This window comes from Corvus cornix, chromosome Z, assembly GCF_000738735.6.
Source record: "Corvus cornix cornix isolate S_Up_H32 chromosome Z, ASM73873v5, whole genome shotgun sequence".
Classification (NCBI taxonomy): Eukaryota; Metazoa; Chordata; class Aves; order Passeriformes; family Corvidae; genus Corvus; species Corvus cornix.
Window position 1 is genome coordinate 15,469,676 of NC_046357.1, and position 23,259 is coordinate 15,492,934.

The 23,259-nt window shown below is 52.2% G+C and overlaps 1 protein-coding gene across 8 annotated transcripts in view; it reads right to left on the reverse strand.

Annotated features, from left to right (window-relative positions):
- CNTFR (ciliary neurotrophic factor receptor) overlaps positions 1–23,259 on the reverse strand; it is a 200,654-nt gene that overhangs the window by 38,609 nt on the left and 138,786 nt on the right. For all 8 annotated transcript variants that reach the window (XM_039567358.1, XM_039567362.1, XM_039567363.1 and 5 more), the window contains one exon: positions 18,888–19,118. In XM_039567358.1, the coding sequence (XP_039423292.1) occupies positions 18,888–19,118 (231 nt within the window). The remainder of the gene's footprint in view (positions 1–18,887; positions 19,119–23,259) is intronic.

Consider the following 23,259-nt stretch of genomic DNA (forward strand, 5'->3'; position numbering starts at 1 on the left):
ACTCACTGACAGCAAGGCTTGTGCAGCCCCAGACAGCTGGATTTTGACTGTGCTGCATCTCCGTTAGTTTTGTCCCCTGTGGGGTTTTCCATGTAGATATAAGCTCCTTGAGGGGCTGTGCAGAGCACAGGGGTGATGGTGAAGGGCTGCAGCACTGCACTGGAAGCTTCACATCTACAAGAAGGTCGCGCTGATTTGGAAAAAAGCCCCACACATGTCATTTACAGGGACATTAAACCTGAGTGACTGTCTTGGTGCAGAGTCTGAGTGCAAGCAGAGACTGTGGTACCACACAAGGCAATGGGGAGCTCCCAGCCACAGCTCCTGGCACCTGACCACTTCCATCAGCCATTCCAAGCAGGTGAGTTTGCTCATCTTGCCTTGTCCTCAGAGAGATGCTGATCAGGTGTGTAATGCTCCCAGGACAGCCCAGTGGGCTGGATCAGGGCTGGATCCAGGATGGGCAGGTGTCTCCATTCACTGACTCTAATCCATGAATGTGCTGGATGGAGCCTTACACATGCTGCTGGATGCCAGAACCAGGCTGCGAGCTGGCCCCACAGAAGCTGTGTCCTCCCAGAGGGAGGGGCTGCTCCAGGTGGTTTGAATTCCCTTGAGCAGCAAGTGACGAGATCTGGTAATGTGGATCCATCTTGGTGCAGCCCATGCTGTCTGTGCAGCAGGTCCAGCAGATGGTCTGCCCATATTCGATGGGAAAGCTGAAGGGCATGGGAGATTTCCTCTGCAAAATGCCCTGTTCTCATGGAAGCACACAGATCAGGAGGAAACACACTAAAAACTCCACATACAAAAATCCCTGGAGTGGAGAAACTCTTCTGTTATGTGCTGAGACCTTTTCTATCATGACAGCTTGGCTGTTATCTCTCATCGCATCTCCGTTTGCTGATAGCACATGATGACACAGCTCCATGTTGTGATGAGGGCAGCTGGGGTTGCAGATGGCTGTACCCATGGCAGGAGAGCTACAGCCAGCGACAAGGAACTGCACAGGCCTGCCGGATTCCCTAACAACAAATCCATACCAATGGATTAGCTGTCTATGGAGACAGTTGGTAGCATTTCATCACCCCTTCACACCCCATTGATAAAAGAACTCCTGGTATGAGGGGTGGCCAAGAAACCGCTCTGCTCCTCTCCTCTCCCATGGACGAGCAGCTGAAGCTGTCCCCAGCTGACCTGAGACCCTTAGCCTTTGTGTTGTCCACCCAAACCGAGCATCCCCAGTGCAGTTAATCACTGCAAGCGTCGGGGCAGGAGACAGCCGAGGCCACTGAAGCCCAGCACAGTTCGATGACCCTGAGGAGGAATGCAGCTGACTCACACCATGGGAATCTGACCTCCACGGAGGCTGTGCAGCTGGCTGAGATCATGGATATCCATGTCCCGGCATTGTGGCTCCCAGCAGAGCTGCAAACAGTACCGTGTGCCCTTGTGGGTCACGGTGGGTCCAGCCTCTCACCTCACCACAGTGATGTTCTTTAGGCATCCCAGTGTGCGCTGCACATCGCGGCACAGTGCCTGCTTCCCTGTCCCTGTCCCTGCTCAGGAGCACGGGCAGCAGTCCTGGCTCTCTCCAGTATGATATTTCCAGCTAGGAAGTGCTCTGAGTGTGCCAGCTCCGCTGCCTCTGATTCTCCTCCAAGTGACCAACAGGGTACTGTTAGAGCTGCTGTTATGGTGATTTTTATTTAAATCAATGTCTTCTGTGTTATCCCTGAAGCGCTCACTACTAATAACCTCTCATCCTCTCAGCATGCCTTCAGTGGAGGTCAGCTTTGCTTTGCTCTGCGCAGAGCTATGAGCCCTCAACACTTCTCTGCAACTCCGCCTCTGCCCATACCAGGGAGAGAGGCTGCTCCCACCCCAGGTGCAATTCAACCCCAGCAGCAGTCACAAATACCTATGGGACTCCCAGCTGGTATTTAAGTTTCCAGACATTGTGATGGGAAGAGAAAGCCCTGAAAAATCTAATTTCCAAAAGACTTTTTTTTAAGTGCCAGCCCCATGTGGGATCTGATAAGGCAAATCCCAGAGTGCATGGGTTGAATAGCAGGTTTCAGGTCCAGCATGTGGCTTTTGAATCCCAACATTTATCATTACTGTTGCTGGAGAGAGTAGGGGTTTCTCTGTCTGGAGTTTCTCAGCGCAGAGCATGGAAGAAGTCTGGGTCACCTGGTCACCTACACCAGCAAAAAGAGGCAGGGGAACCCCCCAGGCTCTGATGCAGTCCTGCTAACCACACAGGGCACAAAGAAACACCCTGATTTACCAGCATCTCCAAATTAAAATAACAAATCCTTACCCATTTCATCTGAACACATATAAGTCCTTTTCTACCATAGATGAAATTTTTGGGTACAAGCATGGCTCAGCCTGACAACCGCAGCGTGACAAACCTGGGGCTGGGGACCTGCCAGGATGAGGCACAGTCCTGAGGTGACCAAACATGGATCCCCCATGGGCACATGCTGCAAAGCCAATCCTCACTGCCAAGCACCGTGCCAGGGGTGCTGCAGACCCCTGTGGGAATGGCCCCCCAAAATAAAGCACCAACCACCATCTCACTTCCTCTGTCTTCCCTGGCCACCCTTCCCCAAATCCCTCCCCAACAGCTCCCCCTAGGCTGCAAAAGCCAAAACCAACAACAGGTGGAAAACGTGAGGTGTAAACCCATCGTTGTGATGGCATATGGGCACATTATGGATTTCCCATGTCAAAATAATGGATCAGAACTCGTGCTGCCACCCTGGCTCCAGAAGGGCACCGCTGCTCCTGCCCATGGTTTATGTTCGATGAAACTGAGTTAGTAGCGTTTTTATCTGTCAATTAGGAGCCATGAAACAGTTATTAAATAGAGTCAGAGCCCTCCTTGCAGCTCTCCTGGGCAGTGCAGGAGACACATAACAGCCTGTAATGAAGCATTAAGCAGCAGCAGTTTTGTTTCTGATAGGATTGAAAATGATAAGCCAGCGAGGCATGGCCGGGTAGGGGGAAGCAGGTCCCCGCCTCAGAGGACACATAGTAGCAGCTGCTATGGGGAAGTTCAAGACTGAAATTTCTGCCCCCTGTCCCAAATAAAGTCTCTGCAGGACTGCCATCAAGCTGCATCTGCTTGATGGGGGAAAAGCAAGGGCCTGAATTTAATTATCTGCTTTTCCTGGTGCAGCCCTAGATGATTACCATGGAGGCAGGAGGGCCTTCAGCTGTGAACAGCAATGTTATCCCAGCCCCAAGGAGAAAAAAGGCCGGTTAAAACAAGTTTTAAGAGACAGGGACTGGGCTGCTCATGGGGAGGGAGATAACACAGGCACAATCCACTTCTGGAGGTCATCAGAGTCCACAGAATGCCCTCCCTCTGCAGATGTAGATGCCGTATGGCATCTTTCAGTATGAAGCACCCAAGCAAGGTTAGGATGTTTACTTGACCTCAGGAACTATATGGCCAGGATTTGACACAGGAAAAGGCCCAAATTCTGGGCAGAGTGATGGTAGTCCTGGCATGGGAAGCATGGAAAGAGGCAGAGGTTCACAGTTCCAGTGCCAATGGACACATTTACCTGTCTCCTTCCCACCCTTGTGTCTCAGGGTTTGGTAAGCCCTTGCTCTGCTCTGTTAGCTTTGCAGCCACACCAGCCCCAGGGGGCTCAGAACAGCATTTTCTCACCCACCCACGGTGAGAGACCCACCACCTCCCCAGCCACTGCAGACAGGGCCTGTCTGCACCAAGGGACCACCCAAATGGGTACAAAGCAAACTGTCCTCCCAGCACCTTGCCCTGGGGAACACCACAGATCTGAATATGCCAAAGGCTTTCAGACGTCTGTGGCTGCTTTGCAGCCTGTTTGTTCACAACAGAAACAGGACAACAACAGCAGGGTTTTTTTGCTTCTGGTGATTTTAAATGAAAGGTTGAGTTTTCAGTGCTTTTCCTTTTGGAGCTCCCTATGATTTAATTAAAAACCTCATCAGACCAAAATAAAATGAGCAAAATCTTGACCACAAGTGCTCAACTCTCGAACAATATACAACAAAAATTTTCATCTGGCTCTGACTTCCAGGGCATTTTTCCAAAGTTGCCAGTGAATAGCAAATCCCATTCATTTCTTCTTTCCGGGAAAACCACTCAGGAATCTGAAGATTAGCATCTCCCAGTGCAGTGGGGGCTCCTGCTAGCTCCTTCTCCAATTGCCACCCTTCAGGGAGCAGGAGGGAAATACACTGTGGTGTTAGGCTGGCTCACTACAAACCTACACCATCCACCCCTCTCTTCCCAGGGACTTTTCAGAGTTTCAGTGTTTGTAAGACACCAAGGGACTCCTGGACAGGTTGCACCATCACACCACTATGTCCTGAGTCCTGCCATCACAGTATTCCCATGGCACAGTCTTCAGTGCCTGGCCTCCAGGCTAAGCCCTGTCCTTCCCTTCCAGCCACAAAGAATGAGAGGGAGACCTCACCCTGGCAGAGATCTGAGCTCTTCCCACATGGAAAAATGTAGCTATAGTAACGAATTGCTCAGGGCTGCAAGGCAGTGATGGACAGGTTTCAGCAAGGCAGAATGCTGGTGGAGAGGATGCTGTGAGAGGAGTATGGAGGGTACAGTGATGGGCACACTTCCCTAGGGAAAGAGCCTCCTCACACATCTCCTGTCCTGCTGCACGCCCATGCCCTGGGCATGTACCACCAGCATGAGGCTCTCTAAACTTCACAAATAGACACAGGCTTGCTGGGTATTCACTGCTGCCAAGCCATCTCCAATGCCTTCGCCTCACCAGGATGAAGGAGATGCCCAGAATATGGCTGAAGCACTTGTGCTGCCTCTCCAACCTGTCTGCAGAATAAAAGTGGGAAAGAACTTGAAACGGCAGGAGAAGCAACATCTGCTGTAAAAGCATAGGAACCCAGAAGACAGGAAAGGCACAGACCTGCGTCTGCACACACCAGGTCCTCTGAACTGCAAGCTGCTTCCTTGAGACAATGCTACCTTGGCCCTTTCCCATCCATTGGGATGGATTGGTGCCCAGAGCAGGATTTCCATCTCTGCAACATGGTGGGATGCTCATGGTTGCAGACAGCAGGGGAGCCCCATGTCACCCAGGCTGAATTTCATCCCAGCTCCCACTGGGAGCTGTGTGCAAGCCCCTGGAGTGGTTCAGTACCACTGGAGCTGTCACACACAGCTGGGGCTGGGCTGCAGAAGGGAAGATGCAGCAGGAACAAGAGAAGTGGGAATCCCTGCTTGTTCTGAGTGTATGAGAGGTTTTCAGCTCCCTTCCCACCCTGACTGTGCCTGCAAGGTGGCCAGGATGCAAGGCCACTCTGGTTTGCTGAGGAGAGGCACATCAGTATCCAGTACACCAATGTCAGAACAGGGGGTAAGGAGCAACCCAAGTGGTTTTCCCTACTCCGTCCCAAAGAGGATGCAAAATTAGGGCCAAAGGCAGCCCAGGGTCCTTGCAAAACACTTACCACCCTCACCTGGCTGGGAACCTTGGACTTTGCAGCCCTGAAGCAGTAGGATGTTTCCCTCACTGCACCTCTTCAGAACAGAAGTAGAGGCCCCAGGTGCCCCTCAGGGATGAGTATTTGGTTTTGGAAAGCAGCCAAGTGGCTAAACCAGGCTGGAGCCTAGTGCTGGTGCCACAGAGCTGATCAGGCAAGAGACAAACCTGGAGCGGTGGCAAGGGCAGGAAGACCTGCGGGGGCTCTTTGCAGCTGTGGTGAAAGGGCTTTGCAAATGCCTCTATCCTAGTGTGAGCATCCTCCAGCTGGCAAGAGGGGCTGCAGGCTGACCTGCTGTCCCTGCCCGCTTTACACCCAGAAAGGATTCTGGGAGCGAGGGGAGGGAAGGTGGGCAACCCCTCCTCCTGCACCTCCCTAGCTTCCCTGAAATTTGCCCTAGAACAAACTCTCAGGGATTAGCACCAGCCACATCCTGGTGAGAACAATATTAAGGGATTATGAGATTAGAAATACCATTTATGCCTAGAGGAATAACTCTAATTCTTATCTGATTGTCTACAGATGTCAGCAATCAAAGCGCCTCTTTCATGCAAAGCAGGGAGCGCTGTTGGGGTGGTAAGTGAACATGACTTGGCCCCCTCCTAGCACGAGGAGCTATCCTGCTGATATGTGCCCCGGACCGTGTTTGGCAGCAGCTGCTGGCGCATCAGTTCCTTCGTGGGGAAAAGCTGCTCATCAGAAGCCCTGTGCTGGGGCTGCATCCCCCTCCTCTTATGTCTCTGCTGGACTGTGCACCGAGGGTAAACTCAGCTGTGCCTGCTGCTTGCAGGGTGCTGGTGGAAAGCCTGGGGGAGTGGGTGCTGCTTTGCTCACAAGCAACACCACCCTGAAACTCCAGCTGCAAGCTCACCACAGCCCATTTGCCACCAGCTCCTCCTGCTCTGGGCTGTGTCTCCATGAACCATGTCAACACTAGGATGCACAGGGTGCATGGCCCCCCTGAGTGATGCAAGGCTTTTCCTGCTCCCGGAGGCTCAGACAGCTTGAAAAAGAGACAAACTAATCAGGTCTGACCCCAAACCTGTGTGCTGCCCCACTGTACTCTCAGGATCTGCCTTACACCCTGTTTGAGGGGCTGGGATTGTTTGGGCTGGAGCATCACTGGCTTTGTGGCACAACTGCTCCTGGGCTGGCCAAGCACTTTGTGCCAGCTTGCCTGGGGAGGCAGCTCGTAATGGGGTGACCTGGGAGACTCTGCCCAGCCATTAAGGAAGGTAAGTGCTTCTGGGCATGCTGTGCCAAGCTCCTGTCTGCACGCTGGAGGCAGAGTTCGTGCCGTTTGATGGCACATTATCTCCATTCGGCTCCTCATCAAAAGCTCTCTGTCAATCCCTCCTTCGAAGGAGGGCTGTGAGAGCTTTCTGTCCTTCATGTTAATGCTTACATGACTATCTCCATCCTATCTCTCTTCTTCCTTCTCTTTCTCAGACCCAAGCCATCTCAACCCATTTTGTCCCATCTGCTTTTTCTGCCTTGCCTGTGCCTTGCAGACACCCCAGCACTTAGGCAACATTTCTCTCCTCCCAGCCAGGAGCAGGGCACACAGAAAGCCAAGGCACCATGGAGCTGGGATGGAGCAGGGTGAGGAGCACCCTAACTGGGGACATGCAGCATCCTCCGAACACCCCACATCCTCCTGTGCTGCAGGTTTTTCCTCGCAGCCCTGATCTGCACCACCAAACACCCGAGCCACATTATCCGATGAAAGAAACAGCAACCGTGCAGCTAAATCTGCAAGACAGGGATATGCACCTTCCTTAAGTCATTCACTTGAAGGCCATGGGAGAAAATTAGTTCATCTCACCTGACCTCCTGGGTTGCACAGGCCATTACGTCCCTCCATTACCCCTCTACTGAGCCCAATAACTCGTGTTTGACGGAACAATCTTTCAGCAAGGCAGCCAGCCTTGCTCTGCAGATAACAAGCGACAGAGGAGCCGACATGGCTTTTGGCAGTTTGTTCCAACGCTTAATCATTTTTTCTATTAAAAATATGAGCCTCATTTCTAATTCAAACGTGGTTGTGGCTCAGCTTCCAGTTATTGGCTCTAGTTCTGCCTTTGCTTGCTGGTTTACTACCCAGTACCTTCTCTGCTTGGAGGTAATTACCAAAAGGAGTCAAGGAATCTTTCCAGCTTCCCCTGAAGTCACTGAACAGACTATTTTAAGTCTTTCTCCTTTTGGCAGTTCCCCCTGGTCCCTTCACATCCTTTTTTACTCCCCTGTTTTCCCAGGGTCCTTCTCAAATAACTTCTTTGATAACATCACAGGAACGAAGCAAGGACCTAATATTGTCTTTGTTGTACATATGCAGCACTTGGCAGAGCTGGCTCAATCTTGGATCCAAGAGTCCCCTTTTTGGCCAGTCTGTCCCAACACAAACTCACAATTTGGGGCACCTCCATCCTGGCACCCTCCTGCAGGAGCTGTCTTCTGTGCTCTCTGCAATTTTGCTTTTTCATCTTAATCAAGCCCTGGAGGTGTGTGGCAGCACAGACGTCACACTGCCACCATTCCTGGGCAACTGCTCTGCTCACTCCAAGTGGGAATCATCCCTGAGTTTTGCTGAGAGACAGGGAAGTAGGAGTAGGGGATGCTGCAAAATGATGCCTGCAACGACTGTGTCTCACAGTGTCTCACAGTGACTTTTTAATGCCCGTGAAAAAGCCCATTGCTCTTTTCCACTTCTGGACAAAATCCACGATGGGCCGACACAGCAGTCCTCACACCACCACGGTAAAAATCACATCCATGAACACTGCTTTGGCAGCTAAAAAAGTGAGTGGTGCTTCCCCTCCTGAGCCTTTGAGGGTGATGGGAGCATTGTTGGTGTGGCTATGCTGCTCCAGCAAAGCAAGAGAGGTTTGCAAAGGCCGTGTATCACCACTGACATTTGCAGCAAGGAACAGCCTGGTGCTCTTGCACAGAATAACCCAGCAGCATAATCACACTTGCTTTGCATTCATGTGAACAGCAGGACTGCCCACAGTACCAGCTCCTCCCTCCATGCTCTTTCCTCTAGGAATGTCTGGGTTTATGATTTGGACCTTAACTGGCCACTTAAGTCCAATGCTTCAGGTCAGCAGGAGACAGAGGAATTCCCCTCTCCCAAGAATTCATGATTCTGGGAGCAGAAAAAAGCAGAAGCAAACCCACATGCTGGCCAGGAGAGAGGGGAGCGATGGGAGGAAGGGCTGGATGAGGAGGCTGTGGCAGAAAGGGGAGGTTGTCCATGGCTGACACATCCAGCCCGGCTGCCTGTGAGCTGTCCCACTCCATGGTGTGAAGCAGGAACAAGCAGAACTGTGTGATCAGTGTGATGCTGCCCTGGGGTGGGCTGCAGTGGGTTGGAGTCCTGGCATTGGGGGTGTTCAACCTAGCACACCCCATTTGGGAAGCCTTGTAGGGTCAGGATGGTACTGAATCATCACACAGGTTTTTAAGCCAAATTCTGTGGCTTCAGAAAATTCCTCCCCAATCCGTGTCTTAATTTCCCCTTCTGCCTTTTCCTTTAGACTCTGACGTTTGTGTTTACTACCAGAATTGGGGAGGAATGGGAGGTAGCTTCTCTGTATCCCCAATGCAGCACTGGAGTCCATGTCCCTGGGTTTCAGAGAGGGCAAGAAAGAAAGAGGAGGAAGAGGCTGGTGAGTCAAAAGAGCCTTTTCAGAGGGCAGCAGCACCTGGCTGGCAACTCAGGGAGGTCAGGCACAGAGGGAAGAGGAAGCAGCTTGGGTCATATGGACAGAATAGGGATGAACTCTGCACTGGAGGGCTGAGCAATTATTCCCCTAAAAAAGTGAGTGATACCACATCAACTGCAAAGACATCAAGAGATGACAAATTCCAGCTCATCCACCATACATACAACATATTTCACAGATCCCTGCTTCCAGCAGGCACTGGCTCAGACCAACACAGGTTGAACGGCATCCAGAAAGCAGCCAAAAGGCAGAGACCTGCTTGCAACACTCTGCTTTCCTCCCTGACCAAGAGGACAGGATGTAGCCATGACATGTGACAAGCCATGCCATGCAAGGCTGCTCCTTGGAACATGTGGAGCTGGGGCATGCTCAGTACAAAGCTACTCACATTGTCCAGCTGTGGAGAGGAAGAACATCCAGGGTTGGGAATGCTCTAAACAAGACAGCCCAACACGAGCAAAAATGCAGCACCAAGGTCTGAGCTACAGCTCCAAACCTCCTCACGATTTCTTGGCGTGGACCCATTGAGTGATCTCCTGTCCACCAGAGGTGAACCTACTCTTCCTACACACCCTACACACCCTACACTTCCTACACACTCAGCCACACAGGACATCGAGTTTCCCTGTGAACCTGACTGTGGCCCAGTCTGGTTTTGTGATCACTCTCCTCCACGTCTCCCATCTGGGGCAAACAGCAGCGCTGGGGAGCCACTGCTGGTCCCTGCTGACACAAGGTTCTGTGCACACACTGCTGGACTCTGCTCTTCATGTCCCCAGAGCAAGACCAAATTTCCCCATGTGGCTTGGCACACGGGCTTATCTTTGATCACTTGCTTTTGACAAACACCCCTCTCCCTCCCCTGAATCACCAGCAGCCAGGCTGCCCAGGCTGGTACCCTGTGAGCTGGTGGAGAGAGGGGCACAGAGCCTGACATTAGCTGTGCTCGGCAGTCTGTGTATGGCTCCCGTCAGCGCAGAGAAGACCATCCTGGAGAGAAAACAAGCAGCCGTCACCCTAGGGATGGTATCATAAACCATTTTAATAAGGCATTTTTCTCCCCCTCCCCACCACCCTAACTCATGCAAACACTGCCTTGTTCAGTTGGCAGAAAATGATAAAGACCCCCAGGGAGTGCAGGAGGGGGAGAAAAGGGACATCTGTTTAGAGCATTTCTACTGCATGGCTCTCCCAGGCTATTTCTATCTCTTCTTGTCAAAATTTATCAACTGCGTAATTGTTTAAACAGCATTAAAGTGCTTGGAGCAAGAGCAACTGGAAATTGTCCTGCAGTTGCCTCTGGTACTGATGCTGACAGCTCAGGAAGGGACTGGGGAGAGAAGGGATCCATTGGGCATGGGAATCCTCTGACTCCTTTTCCGGGGGGGTGACACCACCCTGTCCTGCTAACGGGAGGAAAATAATCTCACTTTATCCTGGTGTGCTTCCCTGCTTTCCAGGCCCAAAGCTCTGCTCCTTCTCCTCTGCTCCCTCTCCTGACCTGCTGCTAGCACACATTTAGTCTGCTAAATTATTTACAGCAGACGCAGCGGCTCGGGAAACCACAGCTAATGACAATGTCATTCACGCTGAAGTACCCTGGACCTTGCCCTGACCCTGCTAAGCCCTTGGCTGGCACCTCCCTGCCTGACTGGGCCCCACCGTCATTCCCAGCCACCTCCAGAAGTTTCAGAGAGAGATGGAAAAGCTTTGGATATTGGGAAAAGATGAGACTTTGCTGCTGCCTGCCATCTCTTCTCCTTCAGATATGAGGGATGTGGCTACAGAGGATCCACTGTGGGGTCTTCCCACCCCTGGTGAATGGTCTTCCCATGCCTGGCCTGGGTCCCTGCAAACATGGGCACATGTGGGCAGTGACAGGCAAGAGTTATGCCCTGTGCTGGTGACACTGGTGGGGTTTCTTCTTTCAGCACCTTCTGGGAAGCAAACAGTGATCTTATATAAGTACCAGAGGCGTTTGGAGCTGTGGTGGAGAAATGAAAACAGCATTCACATGTGGAGCATCCACCCCTTTGCTCACTGCCCCATGGCTGCAGCGACAGGGGGTGGCTGTATCCCAGCCTGTTCCTCCCTTCCCAGGACCCTGAAAGCTGCAGACACATTGCTGGTGAGCTGCAGGAAGCTTGCACCAAATATTTTGACAAGGGGCACTTAGGAGCAGCTCAGATAAAATCCTTCCTGGAGCAGAGGCCAGTGCAAACAGAGAACCAGTGTGTGTCCCCTCCAGTCCCCAAAGCAGTCACCGTCCCCACCCATGGCCACCCTCCCCCAGCCAAGGAGGGTTTGTCTTCTCAGCCCTAGGCATCCCTAATTCCTGGCACTGAAGAGCAAGGGTTGTGGGAAGCTGTTTAGACTGGACTTGGGATTCTTTAATTATGGAGCTGTTTTTGTCATGTTAGGCAGGATAAACAAATCTCAGGAGAGCAGAAGGAGGCTGTGCTGCCATCCACCCTGGACATGGGATGGTGCTGCATGCAGCCTTCAGTATCTGTGCTAGGCAAGGATGGGGAGGGTTTTCCAGGAAGCTGCCAAGGCCCAAAGCCCTTTTTCCTTTTCTCCTCCAGCCCGGCAGCTGGAACCGGGCTCCCTCTCAGTCCTATCCCATCAGCTTATTCCCAGCCCAGCTGCAGGAGAGGATGCACAGTGAGCCTCTGGGGCTCATTTCACACGTAGGTCCAAAGCTCAGGATCTCACATTCACTAAGAGGGTTCTTGCATCTTAATCAGCCTCTCTGATAGACACTCCATCCCTGGCTCTGGCTGGTCACCGGCAACCCTGGAACTCTGACACTGGAGGAGGATGGCAAGGGAGTGACCACCTTCTCCCCTTCTCAGTGCCCTTGTGCTGCATGATACTCCTGCCATGACTCTGGTGGAGCCATGAGCTCCCCGTAGCACCCAACACAACACGGGCTCGGCGGTCAGTGGAGTCGAGTGTGGGGCCACATCCCTTCAGGCTGGTCACACTGGCCACCTCCTGGGCATGCTCTCCCTCAGACAGCATTGGCAAGGCCAGGACAGAGCTGCTGGTGCTGCTGTCCCGAGCCGTGGCTACTCATAAATGCCACGTGATGCTCTGCTGGCCCCACCACTGCATGTTCCTCGCCATCCCCAACTCCCCTGCGGGAAGGGGCGAGCCGTAAGGATGGGAGAGGGGATATTTTTATTGTTTCTGACACTGGCTGCCCCAGATTATCATGTTTTACGTAGCGAGCCAAGGAAGCATCACTCTGCTATGCTGCAGCTGGGCTGGCTGCCCAGCCCAGCGAGGGGAAGGCGGAGAGGAGCAGCAGGGCGCGGGTGTGAGCGTATGAGTGTGTGCACACGTGGGCCATGGGGCACGGCTTCATTCAGCCCTTCCCGCTGCGGCATGCAGCCTGCAGCCCCCCGAACGGGGCGGAAAGGTCGCCTGCTGCCTGCAAACGTGTTTGTTTTTCTAGTCCGGCTCCTAATTCGATTAGGACTAATTGCATTTGAGAGCGTGGTGGGGTTTTTGGGTGGGTTTTTTTTGGCTTTCTCCTTAAAGAGCCGGGATAATAATTTGCATACTGTTAGCCGGTATGCCTTTCCAGCTCTCAGCCGGGCCAAGACCCGAAATCTGGTCGCAGGCAGCACAACTCATCCATTGAATTTTCCCAGCCATGAAAAAACAGCACAACATGGGAAGGCCTGCACACCTTGTGAAATAAAGCCAAATTTCAATAAACAAAGCATACCTGCAAGCTTGTTGACACTCCCTTTCTGCAGCTCTCAGGAATCAGGGGGTGATGCCTGACTGTGAATCACCCCAGGACCACTGCACCTACCCAGACCCCAGTGCTGCCAGCACATGGGGGAAAAAAACCCCTCCATAGTAATGAACCCAACAGCCCTGGGGTGCATCTCCTGATTCTGGAATACCAGCAGTCATTTAAATTTATTAGCTCCACCCTTTGGTCCATGTTCATGTCCATCAACATGTAGGTTTGGTCCATGTTAATGTAGTCCTGCCTCAAGCAGTGCTTGGGCACAGCCTTGGGGTTGCCCTTGTGCAGGACTATCCCCAAAGGGCAGGAGCACACTGGGAGGGTGAAAGGGATGAATCCAATGGGCAGGTGCTCTTCCCTGCCAGCTGGCCCTGGTACGAGGGAATGGTCGCAGTCATGTTTAACTTGTTGCTCCTGAAATAGCCTAAGTTTACATCGCCATGGGAAGGGATTGGAAGAGTTCCGCGGGGAAAAATCCATAAAAAGGGCTTTTTTAAAAAAAACCAACCACACTCTGGATCACAGATTGCTGGATCACAGACCGCTGGACATAAGCAAGGAACCATCTGCATACACTGACCCCAAGCCCATGCTTCTTCCTCAGCATCCAGGCAGGAGCACCAGCCTGACAAGAGGCACCCTGATCTGAGGCAGAGGCATCTTCACCTCTGCCAAACTTCACAGCCAAACTTCTGTTCTCCCAAGCTGGCATGTCATCAGTGCCCTTCTGCAGTTTTTTCCACCCAACCAACCCATGGAAGCAGGCAGGCACACACCAGTCCCTAGCACTGCCTTCCTCCACTGTTTAGCCAGTGCCCGTCACGGGATGCTCATGCCTGCCCTGGTAGAGCCAGAGGTGCACGTCTTACATGGAGAGGTCACTACCTCCTTGTTTTGCTTCTTTATTTTGGATAGGTGAAACAGAAAAAATGTTTTAAAAATAACAACAAAAATAGATGCAGACTTGTAGTACAACCCTCTGGTTGCAGCTGGAGCCCAGCTGGGAGGAAAAAGACTTCTAAGGCAGAGAAAAGGGAGGCTCTGATTATTTATTAGTGGCCGATGTTTGATTGCTTGCTAATCAGTCCAGAGAACACTCAGGCTCTCCTGGCCTCCCGCTCACATGTGGTTCCTGTTGCTTTGCCCCTTTCCCCCTCCCTCTCTCTGGTTTTGCTTTGTTTGTTTTTCTGTTAATTTGGTTGTTTTTTCCATGTCATTTTCTGTCAAACCGCATGTTTTTTCCTCTTTCTCTCGCCAGCCGCTGCAGTGACAGACATGGAGGAAGCAGGCTAGCCTGGGACTGCTTGTACTCTGCCAGTCCCTTTCCCACATCCATGGCCTGGGAGGCAGCAATGCCCCTGGGACTAGCACCAGGCTACAAGACGCTAGGCCACCACTGCGGCATGGAAGACGACTCCCCTGCCTGCATCCCGATCTGTGCCCCTGCTGCTGGAGGGGATTCTGCTGTATTTCCTCTCCCATGCAGACCCCATCCCTGCTTGCACTCCACCCCGTCAGGCTGCAGCCTTTTTGGGCAGCAGGATCAATGATGAGGGTCAGATGGATGTCCGCCAGGGCTTGGGCATCCCCAAAGCAGGACGGAAGGGCAAACGGGCAGAGGTGCTGGGCCAGGATAGAGATAAGGATGTTAGAAAGGGACAGAGGGATGGGAGTGGAAGGAGGGTGCCTGCTCTGGCTGCCTCCCTCTCGCCCTCCCTTCTTTGCACACAAGGCCTCCCCACTCCCATGTGCGCTCTCCGGCTTCTGGCAGCCTTTCCGACGCGCGTTTCCACTCCTCTCTGGCCCATTAGCAGTATTTTTATAACATTCTGTAACGCACAGAGCCATGTGCCAAACCTCAAGAGTGCATTATTTCCCAACGTCACTGTTATATCCACCCCCGGGCCCTCCGGCTGCGTGTTTCCAAATGCAGAGCTGTGGCTTGTGGGGGCAGCCAGGAGCCCGGCACCACACTCCCGTTACCCAGAGCCTTGCCCTCCCTCCTGGCCTGCTCCTGGTGCTCAGCCCTGGGCTCAGGCCAGGGATGCCTGGTGTGTCAAAAGACCTGGATCCATGTCCTGCTTTTGGCCACAGTTGGGCATCTGCTGTTCTCAGGCTGCAGGGCAGGTGATCACTGGACATAAACACCTGGTTGCTCTCCTGTGCTTCACCTCACACTCACCTGCCTGAAAAAAGGGGCAGACCAACAAATCACTGCTCAAAGTGCCCTGGAAGAGGTTTCCCCTGGAAAAGTGCCAGCTTCCCCCAGGCCAGTTTTTGCTGAGGATTCATGCCTTGTAGGTGGCTGATCTGGGACCTTTAGCGATAGACAAGCCTGTGGGCCCTTCCTTCTCGCCATCCCTGGATGCACACTGTCCCACTGCATGTGCACCAGTGTTCCCATTTCTGCAGTGGGCGAGACAGCCCAGCTACCCCCAGCCTCTGCAGGGTGCTGCTGGGCTCTGAGCCACATCCCCCATGATGTGGACCTAGGTGTCAAACTCTTCTCAAGGACCAGATGAGCTACCTGTGCCCTCCCTCCCGCCTGCTGAGCCACATTTATGAGACACCTTCACACACTTGTGCCTGCACCATTGTGTAGCATCCTGGCCCCTTCAGCATTAAATCCCCACCCCAGATATCCTCTTGTCCCTCCATAGCCACTGGCATATCTAACCAAAGCTCCCTGCTCCTTGTGGGCCAGAGCCATTACAGATAACACCATTGAGAGTGGCTCAAATGCAGTCCAAACCTGGTGCTGAAGCTTCCCCATCCCTTCCAGGAGCTCCCCCTTTCAGCACAATCTGATCCCCTGTAGCTATTTCCTAAACTGTGTTCCAATTCTCATACTAATCCACATTTTCTCTGGTTTAACTCATAATTTCCCATGTGGCATCATAGCAAATACTTCACTGAAGTCAAGACAGATTACACTGACCACATTTCTGGGCTTAAAAAACTGGTTCCCTTATCAAAGAGAGCTATCAGGTTAATCTGCTGTGATATATCCCTGGCAAGCCCCCCTTGTGTTTTTTTCCCATTTTCCATTTGTCTCCATGTCTTTAATTGCTCCCTCTTCCAAGTGCACCCCGCGGCCCCACTGTGCTATGGGGTCAGGCTGTCTGATCAGGACTTTTCCTTCTCTCAGGCATAGGAGACACGTTGCACTGGGTACCACCACTGACCTCTCAGCTGCTAATGAGCCTTGCTAATGAACAGATGTCCTCACATGGGGATGAGGTTCTCCCCAAGCCTTCAGGGCATTGTCTTCTTTGACGGTGCCTCCACAACAGTGGATCCTCTCCACATTTTATGCTCCCTCCTCTCCCTTAGCCTGTGCTGCCCTTGCTCTCAGCATCGCTCAGACCCGGTGGGGTTCATCTGGTATCGGGCTCTGCCGAGCTTACTTTTAATCTCCCCTGAAACCTGTCTGCAGAACCAGCTCTGCTCTTCTCTCCTCGTTTGCTCTGCATTTATATGGCTAACCCCCCTTTTCATTTCCTCTGCAAGGTCTTGCTCAGCTTGACTTCTGGCAGGTCTCCCTTTATCCCTGTGCTCGCTGACCCCCACATCAGAGCTTGCTTTGCTAATTGACACCCTTTCCTGGTCCTCGACCCTTCTCTGCTCCCTCTCCACATCCTTCCTCGGGTGTTGTATGCTCAGGAGCACCCCTGCGTTGCCTGGGGGCCACATTCCAGGTACCATCATTTATTTACTGAGATCCCCAGCACTTCTCCACGTGCAGCCCCAGCCTCTCACTCTCACTGCAGTCGTCTTTCTTGTTGCCCCAGTAAAAGAGAAAAATGCAGTCACAGGCCTGTTTTCATTTAATTTCCCATGCAATTGAAATGAAATGAGTCCAAGATCCCTCAAATCCCAGGTTTGGGCTCCCAATGCACTCAGCTGCAGCAGCGATGCTACCACAGGGCCATGCTGCAGATCTCCCTCGAGTCACCCTTCTCCATCTACATGCCCAAGCCCATCTCCATTCCCTCCTGGGATGCTCCCAAACCCACTCCTTCGCATGAGTCCACACACCTCCAGAGAATCAATCAATCATGCCCAGCAGAGCCAGCACATTTGGGGTGGGGTGGGGGAGGCAGGGGCTGGGGGTGAAGTGCTGGGAAAAGAAACCCTGCAGAGAACATTAAATTAAAATCCAGCCAATTAAATTAATTACCACTAAAAGCGTCTCACCTGATTAGTTCCTTGCACAGTTAATTGTGTTAACAACACCAGACATGTGTTTATTTATTTGTCACCCTCTCTCCTGGGACCAGTGGCCCCAGCAGTGTCCAACTGGGTTTCTCAGCTGCCCAGTACTCAGGGGGCTGTGAGTCTCCAGCAAGTGGGAACACAGTAATAGAAAACAGCAGGATTTGGGCTCTAATGCTGAGCAATTCCCACGGGTCCCTGAGTGGATTGACAGGGATTACTATTAGCGAGCTGCTTAGTAGACGGAAGAGCCATTGCAAAATCACGGTGATGCCACAGCTGCAGAGGAGGTGGCTGGAGGCTGCAAACCTCTCCCCACTCCCCGTTTCCTGCAGACCCGGGCTGCAGCCCTCTGTGCACTGGCACAGCCTGGGACCTCTCCGTAGATGGGATCTGGTGAGCACATGCCCAAGCAAAGGAGCTGCACAGCCTCCCTCTGCTGCTGCCTGCACCAGATCCAGCTCCTGCCTTTTCCGTCTCTGAACTAGCTGTGAACACCTCCTGACCAGACAATGCAGCTAAAAAGCCCCTGACTCATTTGCTAGGCAGCAGCAGTGGCCATTTTGCCTGTCATACTCCCAACCCCCACACCTGCTCACTTGCCCTGTGCTGACTGCTTCCCCTCACCTGCTTCTCATATCACCTACCAGCTCCTTCCAGCACCCCTTCTTGTTGGCCGACACGCCAGGATCCATCCCACATGACCCTAAATGAGTTGGACACTGAACAACATTGCTAAAATTCAAATCCCTCCTCTAGGTGCAGTGAACCCCTCATGCCTTATTTTCAGGGCTTACACAGACCCTCCTGTGACCCTCTGTCCCTGGACCATGGCCTAGGATGGAAACACCACCCTGGCTCTGATGCAAGGTGCAGAAGGTGAGATAAGGAGTAGAGGAAGGCTCTGCTGTGTCTTCCAAACCTGGGAACATAACACCCACCTACAAACACCATGACACATCCCTGGATGGTGGAGCTCCCAGCTGGTGCATCACAGTTACCATCCTGCAGCCGGCTAAGCCGGCTGGTGCTCCCAGACACCCACGGCTGCCAGTTGGATACGCTGTGCTGCAAAACACACAGTTGCTATCAGCTGTACAAACACAGCAGCCCTCAAAACACACAGCTGCTATCAGCTCTCAGCATCATGTGAAATATAGCACAACTCTTATCTCCCACGCTGAGGCCTGTGAATCGGCACATCCCGCGTAGAATGCAAAATGCTGAGGGACAAGCAGCTGTCCTCCAGCGCGCCTGTGCAAACCCAGGGATCACCAACACCTTTTGGTTGCTCCTCTGAAACAACCACACTGCCGTAATGCCAGCCAGGGCTTGTCCTTGCTGACTGCAATCCTCTTTGACTGCATTTTCCATCTACAGAGATGGTTTCTGTGGCACAAGGCTGGATGGAGAAGCTACATCCCTTCTCAAATTATTCCTGAGGCACCATTTAATTTACTGGCTTTGATCCAAGGCTTGGGGCAGAGTGGCTGATTCCAGCAGGGATTAGTATGCCATGAGGACCTCATATGGTGGTGTGCAGCTGACAACCCTATGTATGGAAAGTAGAGGGGTTGGCATGGCAGGAGAGGGGGCTGTGAGGAGTCAATATGGGAGCAGAAACTGCCCCCCTCCACGTGACATGCTGGGGTACTCACTTCCCACCTTCAGGTAGGTCTGGTATTTGAGGTGCCAGGAGGAGCCCTCATAGCAGGAATACTGGCCACTCTGTGACAGGTCGACATTCTTCAGGATCAGGTAGGACCCATTCAGGTGGGACTCATCGATGTCAGTGCCGTTGGCTGTCCAGGTCACGGCTGCATCCCAGTCCATGGAGCCACACTTCATGGTCACGTCCGCACCTACGCGCTCGTACTGGGTGTGGCTGTCTGTGGGAAGGAAGAGGAGAAAAACAGGTGAGCTCAGAGCCTCTCAGCACAGCTGCCTTGGAAATAAGATATTACCATCCCATCCATTAAGTAAGAGAAGGATTGAGGCATGGACTGACACTGTTGTTGGCCAGGGAAGTCCAAGTTCTTCTCCTGTCCCCAGTCATGATTTATTTTAGGCTAGAGTGGACAAGTGATCAGATACCAGGGGATCAGTATTCGTGGACCACCTTCACCCACAGGATGGTTTCCTCTCACCTTTGCTATGGAGAACACATGTCAGGGGTGCAAGTATGGCTCACCAGCCAAACACCTCACAGCACAGCCAGGCACACAACACATTGCCAATCCTGTATCTAGGTGACTTGCTGCAGGACAAAAATCAAACACACGCATCAGAAACTCCCATCAGAGATACAACAGAGCCCCAGGACTTGCCACCAGCAAACTCCACGTATTTACTAGCACAGATGGGAAGCAGGTAACTCTCCCTGCAATTCCCTATCCAGGAAAGCAGATAGGAGGATTGCAACCTAACCATGCTGTGGAAAGGCACAGCTGCTTGGTGCATGCAGTGCTGTTTGTCTCTCTGTCTGGGTTTTCTTTTCTTTCCACAATAACATGATGCCTTGCTGAGCTGTTTGATGTAGCAGCTCACGAGTGGGGCAACACAGCTCATTGGGCACCAGCTGCCTAATTGAATTTTGTCAGGTTTCTGGACAGGAGCTGGAGCTGACATTCATTAATGATCCTTAGCAACTGAATATTTCCCGTGTTGCTACACTTGGCTGTGCTGAGCTGCATGTGGCAAGGATAAAACCATGTGAGTGTGTGTGCGTGACACAGGGTGAAGCAGCATGGGAGGATGAATGGGGATGAGGTTCCTTCAAGGCTTCATCAAACCTTTGTGCACAGACAAGGGTGGTTCAGTTCTCAAAATTCTCTTGGGCTTCAAAACCACGTTTGACAAAGTGCCTTCCAAGGAAACTAAGCAGCCCTGACACATGGGGAAAGTCCTTGCGAGGATTTATAGCAGCTAAAGTCACGAGACCAAAGCTATCAAATATAGCAGTAGAAGATGTCACTGCTGAAATGACATCTCAAACCCAAAATGGAAAGCACCGTAACCCGAAAGCCATGAACAAACCTGTCCCCCTGCTGTTTAGGAGCACAGCACCACTGGAAGCAGGGCAGAGGAAGGAAACTGGAACAGCTAAGGTTGGAAACAGATCCCATGTAAGGATGGTTTAGTAGACTCAAACCTTTCACCCATAAAAGGAGGCAACCAAGCAAAGATGTGACAGACACCTTAGCAATGACGAGTGACATGAAGAGGACAAATAGAGAAGGACAGCTTGCTCTTTCTCCTAATAAAATAAGGGGGAGCAAAACAAGCAAAAGAAAGTGGTCTTTTTTTGCACAAATTGTGATTAAATTACAGAAATCTATGTCCCTCAGATGCTGTTGATGTCAGCACTGAAGGCGAGAACAGTGAGTAAATGAATCCATAGCACAAGACACGACCTAAAACACTGAGCTGCCCAGTGAGCCTTGGGAGACTGCAAGCAGCTGATGGTGGAGACAGATGGGAGAAGTACCTCCAAGGCTTCTCCTCTCTTTTCTCCCTCTCCAGATGTCAGCTCTTGGGTCCCATTAATAGGTGGAACCACATGGGCACGATCCAGCTGTTCCTTGTGTCTAAGCCCACATCCTGATCCCATCTGCAAAGCTGGCTCTGGATGTGTGCCTGGCAGGTCTCAGCCCTCCTGCAGATGGTCTGTCAGGACACCTGCTCCTGAGAGGAATAGAGCAACTTTGGGGATGTTATCCCTGCTGGGAAAGGGGGTGCTAAGGACAGGGGCAGACTGGTTTGTAGTTAGTAAGATGCTGATGGAATGCCTCAGGACCATTTGTGACATTAGCCAAGGATGGAGACCTTTGGGAAACTGTGCTGATCAGAAAAGTGTATTTCAAGGGTCTTTAAAAAGCTGGGAGCATTTACTGAAAGGCAGAAAGAGGGAAGAACATCTAAGATGAAGCATCTGTGTGAGGAGGGGTAGCTGGAATAGGAGCAGATAGACAGATAGGCAGAAGTGGAAGGAGACAGTGGGTGGATGGATGGATGGATGGATGGATGGATGGATGGATGGATGGATGGATGGATGGATGGATGTGTGTAACCACAGACAGATGGACAGCAGGCTGGATGGGCACAGATGGGATGGAGGGAAGGAGGGATGGAAGGACAATGAATGGGAGCGGTGCTGGGTGGATGGCTGGCTATTTGAATGGCTCTGGAGGTGGATGGATGGTTGGATGATGAATGGATGGACACACAGATGACTAGGCACATGTGTGGATGGACAAATACAGATATCAGAGTTTCAGTAAGAATTCAATCATTTTACTGATGTTCTCCTCTAGTTTCTTTTATTGCATAAGATAAAGAGGTTTTGTCTTCCCATTTCCTGCTGGCTCACATGTGACCATTGACAATCTTGTCCTTACACTGGGAGTCCTGCTTGGCATAGACACTGAAGACATTGCACCACCCACCAGCCTGGCATGGAGAAAGGCTCGGTGCAGTGATGGACCCACAGACCTGTCTCCTTCACCTGGCTCCTGCCTACCTGATGCCTATTCCCAAAGGATTGAGATGGGGGAAAGCTCTGGGATGCTCATCTCTACCTCTCAGGACTGTGGCTGAGAGCTTGTCTGTAACTAGTGGCTGAAGGACTAAGTTGGGAAGGAAAAAAGTCACCTTGAGTTATTTCCTGTTTGTCCTTAAAATGGTGCAAACACACCGGCATTCATCCAGAAGGGCTGAGGGAGCCATTCCTGGAAGACAGGTCTTTGAAAGTGACGCTCCTTTCCAAGGCAATGATTTAAGGTTCCTGATGAAGGAGAAACCCTAAACACAGCTTCAGAGGAGGCATTCCTCCCAGCAGAGTTTGCTGATGATCTTACTGGAGCAGAGACAGGTCCTCATGTCCTCCCTTGTTCCATGCCAGACGTGGGAGTCCCACCCAACCACAGTGATGTGCACATGTGTGGCAGCCCCTTTGGGAAGGGGCACCATGGGGACAGCTCCCCTGGAATGCTGGAGCAGTCCTGTCCTGCATTGAGAACACCAGTTCTGCTTTAGGATGGGGATGGGCAGGGGTGACCAGAGCTCTACAGGGACCCTCCACTTGCTGCAGGCTGGGAATGGGCCGGAGCCCCTCCAGCCCACTCAGAGCTCCACTGCTCCCTTGAACAGGGAGGAAAGGGTGGTTTGTCCACACTCCTGGTCACTGGTTACACATGGGATCAGTGACCACAATGGTGCCTGTGCTGCAGGGCCAGCCCTTTTGCATGGACATCAGCTGGTGACATGGATGGTTGAGGGCTGCAGCTTGGAAGATTTGAGCTGGACATGGGCAATAATCTTTTCTCCTGGAGAGTAACAGGGTACTGGGACAGGTACCCACAGAGAGGGAGGATCCTCATCCATGGGGTTTGTCAGGGCTCTGTTGACAAAGGCATGGCTGATCTGGTCTTCTGCTGAGGACAGACCTTTTCCAAGTGGAACACTGGACTAGACACTTCCAAAGGTTCCTTCCCAGCAACACAGACGTGATCAGTGGCTAGAATTGACACCTCAAGATGCTGTCCTATCCCTACACCACCCTGCTTCTCCAAAGTGTGCTGCCTTTTGTGGTGGCTGGTTAGCCTGCGGTATAACAGACAGAGTGCTCGGTAAGACAGTCCCTATTACAGAGAGCTCTGTAGGTCAGGGTGAGAAAAGAAGCCTCTCCTAGGATGCTTTGTTCTGTTACGGTAATCTACCCCCGTTCTGCTTCCCCAGTTGGCTGTTGGCCACTCCGCCCCCTTGCTACCATGTGTGTTCCATGCCATAGAAAGTTCTCCACTCCAGGTTGCCCCCATTGGCCTCTGCCCCTCCCCACTCCCCCAGAGCTCCCCCACTGGTCCCCATTCCCTAGTCCCGCCTTTGTACCGCCCCCGTGCCCTCACACCATTGGTTCCTGGTGCTAGCCCCACTCCTGTACTTAGACCTGAGTTCTGTATTGTTCTGGGTCTCTTGCCTCTGGAACCCTTCACAGTGTAGAAGCAGCAAGCTGCTCCTGTGGAAGTCTATGCG